Genomic DNA, 10978 nt, shown 5'->3' with positions numbered 1-10978 from the left:
CCTGAATTTAAATCTCATTTTTTTTTGACGTTGAAACAAAAAAATACCAGAGATGTTAATGCAAAAGGCATAAATTAGGATGGAAATTTTTACCTTTTTTTTATTAAAATTGTATTGATCTAGGTTAAAATTTTAAAAATTTATCTAAAATAAACATGTTAAAATTTGTTTAAAGCAAGGTTGTCAAGATCGAGATCCTATCTAGGATCGTTTTTGGGATTGCAAGATCGGAATCGTAAGATCGGGATCGAGATCCTAAGATCCCACAAAATAGAATATAGTTTTAATTTATAATATTTAATCATGAAAGATATTTCAAATATTTAATTTTTCGCTCAAAAGTTATAAATACTTCAAAATACTAGTTATAAGTCACAATAAAAAATGATAAATGGTAGATTGATAAAGGATAAAAGACATAAAGTGGTAAAAAAAATTCATTTGCAAAACAAAAAAATAAAAAAATCAAAGGATGGTAGGATCGGATCGGATCTCGATCCTACGATCTTACGATCCTACTTGCGATCCTACCCCAAATACGATCCTTTTACGATCCGGATCGTTTTTCATACCTAGGATTGTAGGATCGTACGATCCTACGATCAGGATCGCGATTTTGACAACCATGGTTTAAAGCTGCATTAATGCTTGCAATTTCCTTTTACTCATGCGCACTACACTATCTATGAGCATGTTTGGGCACAAATTTTTTAATAATTTTAAAAAGCTTTTTAGTTTTTTTTAAATTGTTTTTCCGAAGAAAAAAATATTTAGGAGTAGGAATTTTTAGTTTTTATTTTATTATATTCATCTCAATAACAATTTGAAGGGTTTTTGGAATTCCTTTTAGAACAACTTTTGTTTTTTAATTTTTCTTAAAAAAAAAAACAAAAACAAAAAAAAAACAAAAAGTATTTGGATAATTTTTTGAAAATGATTTTTGGTATAGAAGAAGAAAAAGGGTTTTCTAAAAATCACAAAACCGTGATTTTTTATTGTTTTACATGCAAAAATTAAATTAAAAGTTATTTTGCTAATACAAACACAGTTTAAAAATTTTATTTTGCAGAAAATTATTTTACAAAAGTCCTTAATGTTCAAAAATAATCTCAAAAACTCCCTGAATATTTAGTTTCTATTTTAATTAAAATGCTTCTACTTTAAAAGCTATTTCAAGGAGCTTTTTGAATATTTTAGTTCAAAACTTTAATTTTAAGATTTTTATGTAATTTTATACTTTTAGAAGTTAGTAATTATTTTTACTGAACATTTTTACATAAATAAAGCTATAATTTATAGGTGGTTTGCATAATACACTTTATATGTTAAAAAAATAAATAAATAAATAAAAATTGTTCAAAAGTATTAGTAGATCAAACCTATAATATCCGGTATTAAACATTTATTTATACGTCATACAACATTTTATTATTATTTAATTAACGACCGAGATTTTTACCAACTATGGAACCTATTTTTAACTTTTCGACAAATTTATAGTGCCAATTATGCATTATATATTTCCAAATTTATAACAAACTTAGAAATAAAATAAGTAATCCCTTGTTGTATTAGTTGAATTAAAAATGAATCCATTTTATAAATAAATGATAAACTAGCTACAATTATATTAGCTGAACTAAAAATGAATTCTCTATATAAATAAATGATAAACCAGCTACAAGAGTATAACAATTCATTGTTTTATAGAAAAGTTGAAAAGGATGTATATTGATGTTCAATGAAAAAAATAAACTTTTTAAGTATGTTCCTTTTCATTTGTAGTATAAAAAAGATGGTAAACATATATAAAAATAGAATAATAATTTCTTAATCCATTAAAATTTAAAGAGTTTAATGTAGTGTGAACCTATTTGTACGTGTCTAACCGATCAATTTAAAACACGTAAGTTACATTTATTTAGTATTTGCGATTAATTTTACTCGATTATAGTTTTAATTATTAAAAAAAACATAGTAATACATACGGTTAATACTCATGTAGATACCATGGTCCGTATACCCCATATAAAGATAAGCTTATGTAATTTCTTAACTTATTATATTCTCCAATTTTTTTTTTTCTTTCTCTCTCTCTCCTCTCTCTCTCTCTCTCTCTCTCTCTCTCTCTCTCTCTCTCTCTCTCTCTCTCTCTCTCTCTCTCTCTCTCCCTCTGTCTCCAAGATGCTGATGCTTTTTCTCTGATTAATTCCAAAAAATTAATCGATTAATCAAATCTAAAGGTGGCGGAATCGTGTTGATTAATATAAACAACATGGAGAGTACGGATTCATCATCGGGTTCAAAACAACCGCAGTTACCGCCGGGCTTCCGCTTCCACCCTACCGACGAAGAGTTGGTGGTTCATTACCTCAAGAAAAAAGCAGCCTCCGCCCCTCTTCCCGTCGCCATCATCGCCGAAGTGGACCTCTACAAGTTTGATCCATGGGAGCTTCCAGGTGTGTGCGTGTGTACATGTAACGTGTGTACAGATTTTTTCTTTTCTTTTTGCATTTTATACTGTTCGTAGATATGTATCAGCTGATCATTATTTTTGTGGGTTTTGATTATGTGCGATTTAGCTAAGGCGACGTTTGGGGAGCAAGAATGGTATTTCTTTAGTCCGAGAGATCGGAAATATCCAAACGGAGCTCGGCCGAACAGGGCTGCAACATCAGGATACTGGAAAGCTACCGGAACTGATAAACCGGTGTTGACGTCCGGTGGGACTCAAAAAGTTGGTGTAAAGAAAGCACTTGTTTTCTATGGAGGGAAGCCACCAAAAGGGACGAAAACGAATTGGATCATGCATGAGTATCGTCTTGCTGACAATAAAACGATCTCCAAACCACCAGGATGTGATCCCACCAATAAAAAAGCTTCCTTGAGGGTAACTAATTATTTTATGTAGGGTTTATATATAATTAATATCATGATCAAGATTTCTTGATCAATTACTATAGGTTGATGATTTTAATTTGTTTCAGTTGGATGATTGGGTTTTATGTCGAATCTACAAGAAGAACAATATGCAGAGACCAGTTGATAGCGATGGTGGCGATCACACCATGACCGGGATGCTGGCATCTATACCGCCGTCAGTATCACTTGGTACCAGTAGACCGACATCAGCGTATAATGCAATGCTCGAGAATCATGAACACAACATTGTATTCGATACTATGCTAACCTCAAATGACAACAACCTTAACGTTAACGTCAATCTTCTTCCGATCAAAAGATCTCTCCCTGGTTTGTTCTGGAATGAAGAAGGTCCTACGACTACGAGTAACTCTCCCTACACCAAGAGGTTTCTTGCAGAGAGCAACACTGACGCCGGCGTTATGGCGACAAGAACCACCGATGAGAACGGCGGTTCGATCGCTAGTCTCCTCAGCCACTTACCCCAAACCACACAAATTCACCACCAGCAACCCATGTTAGGCTCCATCGGAGATGGCGTTTATCGACAATCTTACCAGTTACCTAGCGTCAACTGGTACTCGTAAATCAGTTTTGGGATGTGGGTATGAATGAAAACACTAAATTATACATGTTAATCGTGTATATATATATATATATATATATATATATATATATATATATATATATATATATATATATATATATATATATATATATATATATATATATATTTCTGTATGTATATTTATATGATATATAATACACATATATTGTTTCGAGTTTCGATTGAAACGCTAAAACTAGATGCAACTTATATATCAACGGTGAGGGGGTGAACATGGCGATATGAGTTTTTGCGAGGAGAATAGTTGTAATTTGTTGCCAATTTCAGGTGATGATATATCTGGTTAAGCTGGTTCTATGTAGAGATATGCAGATAAATAATTAAATGAAAGAAAAAAAATCATACTTTTCTTAATATGTTTGATTATTAGGTGAACTTAAGTATTTCTCTGTTTTTATAATCTTAAACCGTTTTGAATCCATATAATCATGTCGATCTTATGAAATATTGTCTTGCATATTTTCCAATGGAATCTCGACGAAAAAAGAATGGTTTTTGGGAACTTTTGTTAAAATAAAAGTCTACATCCTATTCTGTGTTTTTTTCTTTCATCACTAGAAACCCTAATTGGTAAATATGATCATATCTTTTTGATTAGTGGCTGTTTAATCTTGTACATTATGCTCACATTGATGTAACGTCTCTATATGAGTAATTGTTTATCTCTATATGTGTTGATGGTATCATAGACCTTTTAGTTTCAAAAAAATCATCATTGCCATACATGAGCTAGTCATCTAATATATTCTTTTCTTCACTCTTTTCACATTAGATTATTCTAGTTTACTGGGGGTTTCAAATTTAAGATCATATATTTTGCTGAATTTAATTATTTCAATTTTAAAATACAAATAATCTATTAAGCCTGGTCTTATGTATGCAAGAAGAATTCAAACAGATGAAAATAGGAATTTCATTTTTTTTAAAACCAGTATACATCGCTATATACTAAAGTTGTCTTTATAATGCCTTTCCGTGTAGATTCCTCCCAGTGCCAATAATAAAAAGCTTCTAATTACACTCTAATTTAGTTATATTTACCTAATTAGTTTGTGACAGTCTATCTATTGTATCAAAATTAACAATTTGTCGATGCAAAAATATTTGATCAAAGAATATTAAAGTTTTTCTGCATTTTGGGTTACCCTTTATTAACAAGTAATTTAATTTAAAGTCGAAGGTGAAATATTTCTATAAAAAGAAATGGAAAGTCGAAAGGCTATGAGGAATCCATATATAAATATGTGTATTGTGAATATGTGATTATGTTCTACTCGATCGCTTTCAGTTCTCAAGAGAGAAAAGCAAAAGAGGGTAAAGAATTAATAATTTTATTAGAAAGACGAAAAGAAATTACTCTAAGTTTGTCATGTCATCTTTTACACCAAACTTTCACATATTTGACAATTAAATAATTCATAAATTATCTATAAGTTAATCTCTTATAAACAAATCCTTCATAATCACATTAATTAGTAAAATTAATGTTATCTTCCAGCAAAAGAAAACAAATTTTATATTCGGGAAAAAGAAGGGTCATTTTATTTATTTATTTATTTTTTTTTTTTAAATTTAATCATGTGACGAACAACAGGGTCACTTCACTTTTTCAATGAACGAACGACTTTTAATTGGGAAAATTTATAAAATGACCAAAAAACTGAAGGATGTTTGAAAATACTGACCAAGAAATTTGAAGTTTCAAAAAATGATCACTATTTCGGTAGAGATGGTTTCTATGAAATTCGTTTAACTCTGAGGAAGGAATTGATAAAACTCTGAAGAAGTGACGTGGCAAGGATAATTCGTAAAAACACAAATAAAACTTAACAAATCTAAAAAGGTGTTGTGAAAAAAATTGTGTTTGAACTTACGAAAATCGAATAAATTGTGTTTGAGATCGTTTGATAAAAATTGTGTTTGAAATCGAAAAAAATTACCAAAATTGTTTTTTGGTCATGGTTATGCGAAGAACAATTCTTCATAGGCATGTGTTTGAAGAACAATTCTTGAGAGGAACCCTCTGAAGAATTGTTCTTCAAACACATTCCTCTGAAGAATTGTTATTCGCATAACTATGGTCAAAAAACGATTTCGATAAGTGTTTTCTTGTAAATCTAATGAGATTTCATCATTGATTCATTATAGCAAATTAAACCATAAAATTATGTTTATAAGACAGTTTTTTCACAACACCCTTTTAATTAATTTTGTTAAGTTTTTTTTTTTTTTTTTTTTTTTTTTTACGAATTTACCCCTATCACGTCATTTCTTCATAACTCTTTCAATTCCTTAGAACTGAAGATGTTCCGTAAAAACCCTCTCAACGAAACTCGTGAAAATTTTCTAAAACTTCAATTTTCTTAGTCATTTATTTCAAATACCCCCACGTTTTTTTGTCATTTCACAAATTTTCCCTTATTAATTATTTATTATACTTTTTTTTGTTGCAAACTAAATAAAAATAGTTTATTATTGCGGAAAAATCAGTATTTCATATATTGTTTTTTTTTTAAATTGCTTATCTTCTATCTTATAGTCTTTTTTTTTACTATTTATGAAAATACGATTGTAACATCCCAAAAATATAGTCTAAAAATTTCGTTTTAATTTAATAATAAAATCATAGTCATCGAACATCGTATAAAAACCATAACCAGTATTCTCAAAATATCATAGCAATTATCAAAATATATCAGAATATAAACATCCCAGACTGAACAGATGGTGTGTGCACTGCAATCTTCCCGGGCTCCTCTTTTAAAAACAGAGTATCTGAAACCAAAACTGAAACTGTAAGCACGAAGCTTAGTGAGCTCCCCAAAACTACCACTATAAGTCCTCAAAATGCATGTGTATCAATCAGATCCGTTTGATGGTGCGGAATCTGTGACATCCCCATTTTCATGGCCAGAAAAGACCGATTTTGTTTATGCTTTATAAAAATCAGAGTACTTCTTTTAATAAAAATGTTGCGGAATTTGTTCCCAGAAAAACATGATAATCGCGTTGTCAAAGCATTTCTAAAGAAATATATTTTTATTCACTTTTAAAAACATTTGGGATGTCATCGTCAATACAGAAACATAAGCATAAACAGAACTTACATTTATTTACACTAGTGATCTACATCTCTTTTAAATCTCTCAGTGTAATGTGACTTCATATCGACACCTGTGATACAAACAAACTGAGTGGGTCAGGTTGGGAAACCTGGTAAGTACATAGGGTTTTCAACCCACAATAATATAATTATTATGTTTTAATAATCAAACAATCAACCAAATTTCCCATCCCCATTATCTTCTTTATTTTTAAGGATTTACCCTAAGAACCAGCTATTTCTCATTCATTCATTCCTAAGGATCATCCTAAGGAAACAACATGAAGTCCATTGTTGCCAATGACACTTTGGTCAAGCGCAGCTGCTAATCTTGTCACTTAGGTGCAGCTGCCAGAATTGGGACATTTCCTATGAGGCGCTTCTGCTGGTATTGACCTTTTAACGCCACTGTCATGGTCATAAGGCTCCCTATTAGGCGCAGCTGCCGATACTGTCCTTAGAGCGCATCTGCGAGGACGTTTACCGTAGATCTAAAACATCTACAAGTTGTGGCGCCGCTGCCAGTGCCCATCTATAGGGTACTAGGGCCACTGCTACCAATGTATACCTATAGGGCACTAGGTTCATGCTACTAATGTTCCTATATTTCAGCTTTTATCCCTCATCATTCATCTACCCATGTTCTACCCAACATATTTTGTAGATATAAAATACATATACAGTTTAAATCATTGAAAACATGTATAAAACGTTCATCCAGCATAGATAGCAAGTATTCAGATAATATGCACACATAGCACGTAATTTATATAAAATACTTCATATCTATGTGTAAGCTGAAAGTAACTATGCACTCACCTGAGAAGGTGGTGACTCGGTACTCGGACAGCGCTTCGTTTACTTTAAAATAATTTCCTTTGACGAAACCTAGTATTATCACCACTAGATTTTAGTCTAATATTACCGTTACTAATTATTAGTCTTATTATTATTATTATTATTATTATTATATAAGCGTTTAAACAATACTTTCCAACTACTATGTACAGACAGGGGCCAGACATAAAACACCGGAGGGCAGGACTATTTTGGCGTATAGCACTTCTGAAATCCAACAACCCTATGCGGCCCTTTAAACCAGATTCCCCGTACCGCGAGTAGTTAAAATATATTATAACGACACTTATATAAGTCATAATAATAGCTCAAATATTTATTATAAATTTATAATAACAATACTAATTTTAAATATAAACTATATTTAAAATAGGGTAAGCATAACTTACTTTCAAGGGGATTTTAGCTAAGAGTCGGGCTCTGCAGGGGCAGAACTTCGTCGTTGAATCTTTCTAAGAAAGATTCGTGCAGCGCTTCAGCGCTCACCTTAGTATACTAAAACTACAGAAAGAGAAGTCGAATCACGAAGGACCGAAATGCTCGGGGGATAAGGAGAGAAAGACTCTTGAATCAAGAGAATGCTGCAAGAAATATGAGAGCCCAAGGCTCTTATTTATACTAATTGAATTTTCAAAAACTACCCTCCATAATTACTTAATGACCTTTTAGTTATATAAACAACTAAACACCCCTCTATAATACTATTTTAAATGGATTTAATGATATTTGTACTAAACTAATATCGAAAGAACTCAACATTAGTCTTATAATGACCGCATCGTCGATACCTTTCTAATGATATATACATATGTATATATATGTGTACGTATACATGATTTATACTTTATTTTAATACGTAAATATGCTATTATAATTTGTAACTCGTTCATACGAACTCCGTTTTTGACGTTCTTTATATCCACGCATAGGTGGAGACGTACTCTACAACTTTTGTTTAGACTCCGTCGGCTAATATTTACTTTATTTTTAACAGGCCGGGACAGGATTGGTCCGTTAAAATCTCATAACTTCTTTATCCGATGTCCATTTTCGTCTGTCTTTTTATCGTTACGCTACTAATAATGAGATCTTCGATTCTTGTTTAGGTTGTGTCGGCTAAAAATCAATCGATCTAAAATTCGAATTTCGGGCTGTACACCGCTAATCCGAAACTTCGAAAAATCATAACTTCTTCATACGAAGTCAGATTTGGGCGTTCTTTTTATCGATGTTCTTAGTTTAACATATTCTACGACTTTTGTTTAGAGAGCTAAGGCTAAATCTCTCTGTATCGTAAATTTACTATTTACGCTTCCCGACGCCGTGCCGATTCCGACGCGAAACTTCGACGGGTCATAACTTCTTCGTTATAACTCGGATTTCGGCGTTCTTTATATGTACGGAAACCTTGTGACATATTCTACAACTTGTTTAAGATTATTTATTCTAAATAATCTTTTTGTCTAAAAGTCGTTTTCGACCCCTCTTGCCTTTAAATTGACTAGCCCGGATCTGCGGGTGTTACAATTATCTCCCCCTTAGGATGATTTCATCCCGGAATCATCAACGAAAAAGGGCTCGTATAATGACTCCATATGTCATCTCTTCATCCTAGGTAATAATTATAACTTCTATATTCCTTCAAGCCTATCTCTTAGACTCATTGATTGTAAGCAGTACTCGATCGTGCACCTGCTCTCTACCTCAGGCTAGACTTCAAATTATGACCTATCATCATGTGATGCACGTTTAGACTTAGGTATCTTAGAGTTAAATTCTAAAATAGACTATGCCTTCCTTCATGTTCTAATGTGATATAATCACACTTTAACATGTAGCGTTTCTGGCTACCAACTTCTTTAACAACGAACGCGATACTTCTATTGATCGCTTTGATTTCAATTGTTTGGTTTAAGTCGGACGCTACATCGAACTTGGTTCCCTGAACCACGCAACATACTCATCGTAGTCGGACTCAATTCGGTATGACCACTAGGGTCGGAAATCAACAATCTTTTTAGTCATTATCGAAACGATGGTAATGACATACTTGAAAAAAACAGAATCAGTTACTAGCTTCTTGGTAACCTTGTGACTTTCCCTGATCCAAGTGTGAGTCCTATGCTTCCGGTAGTATAGGCCTCTACTACCATTCACACCTACTCATACTCGTCTCAGGTATTGTCCCGTAGTTTTCCAAGTCACCACACAAGAAAATCACATAACAGCTTAACACATCAAATATCAAAACGAAGGTTTTTATTATTCCTTGAAACTATTACATAGGTGTTCAAGTTCACCCTAGAATATGCCTCTAACAGGCTACATCATACGATTCTATGGCTACTTCATAACTCGATCTTTGGATGTCAAGCCGTCACTCCTGAATCCTCGCATTGTCATCTGCTTCGTCAAGGATCATTTGAAATGCTCTCGCCTTTGGCTTTGGTGACACATTTGGCTTTGTAGCCCCCTCTCTCTTTGGGCAATCTTGCTTGAAGTGCCCTTCCTCATTACATTCGTAACACACCCTTTTATTGAATTTACACTCGTTGGCATAATGCCCATGCTTCCCACACTTGAAACAAGTTACTTCCTCATTACATTTTCCAGAGTGTTTCTTTTTGCACTTCTCGCACCATCTTCCTTCACTCCCTCCTCCTCTAAACTTCTTGGTACTGGATTTGCTTCTCTCATCGGGCTTCGCAAACCCCTCAAACTTCCTCTTTTTGCCAACCTCGGTCTTGTTGGCGGCTCTTCCCTTGATCATCTCCTCAACCGACTTGGCAGCCCATATAGCTGCCTCCAAAGTAGGTGCCTGACGCACTGGCACTGCATATTCCCATGGAAGTCCTTTTGCGTACTTGTCAATTTTTGTCAGCACATCCGGAACAAGACGTAAGGCGAACTCCATCTTCTCTGTGAAGTTGTTGGTGTATTCATCAATAGACATGCTTCCTTTCTTTAAGGTAAGGAATTGGTTTTCTAGCTCGAGCAGATTCTGGGCTGAGCAGTACCTACGTTTGAATTGCACCAGAAATTCTGCCCATGTCAGTTGCAGGGGCTCATTGGGGCTCAGCGTCTTTCCCAACGTATTCCACCATCGTACAGCACCTCCTCGAAACTGATGCACTGCAAACATGGTCTATTGTTTTCCCTTGCAACCGCACGTCATGAAAGCTAATTCCATCTCCGAGATCCAATCCATGACCCCGATCGGATCCTCCTTTCCAGTGAAAGTTGATGGCTTGCAAGTAAGAAAATCCTTGTACTTGCACCCATTCCTCTCGACTTCGTCATCTTGGCTGTTTTGTCGAACTATTGATGGGTTGACTTGACCAACAGTCCCACTGTAGTTTCCTTCCTCAGTCTGCCCTTCGTTCAACTCGGGTTGTTCAATCTGAATAGTGGCTTCCTCTCGATTTTGCTGGAGCAAACATCTAGTTTCCTCCATTTGACGATCCAAC

At 33.7% G+C, this 10978-nt stretch overlaps 1 protein-coding gene across 1 annotated transcript; it reads left to right on the top strand.

Moving 5' to 3' along the window:
• Window positions 1-2161: 2161 nt before the first annotated feature.
• Window positions 2162-3550, top strand: LOC144997378 (NAC transcription factor 56-like). The gene is made up of 3 exons (XM_078957275.1): window positions 2162-2459; window positions 2583-2890; window positions 2988-3550. Exons 1-3 carry the CDS (start codon window positions 2276-2278, stop codon window positions 3507-3509), a joined length of 1014 nt encoding a protein of 337 aa, XP_078813401.1. The 5' UTR covers window positions 2162-2275; the 3' UTR covers window positions 3510-3550.
• The last annotated feature ends 7428 nt before the right edge of the window (window positions 3551-10978 follow it).

Source organism: Lactuca saligna, chromosome 5 (assembly GCF_052625555.1).
Source record: "Lactuca saligna cultivar CGN05327 chromosome 5, ASM5262555v1, whole genome shotgun sequence".
NCBI lineage: Eukaryota > Viridiplantae > Streptophyta > Magnoliopsida > Asterales > Asteraceae > Lactuca > Lactuca saligna.
The sequence above is the reverse complement of the archived record's forward strand: the minus strand, read 5'-3'. Positions and strand labels throughout refer to the sequence as shown.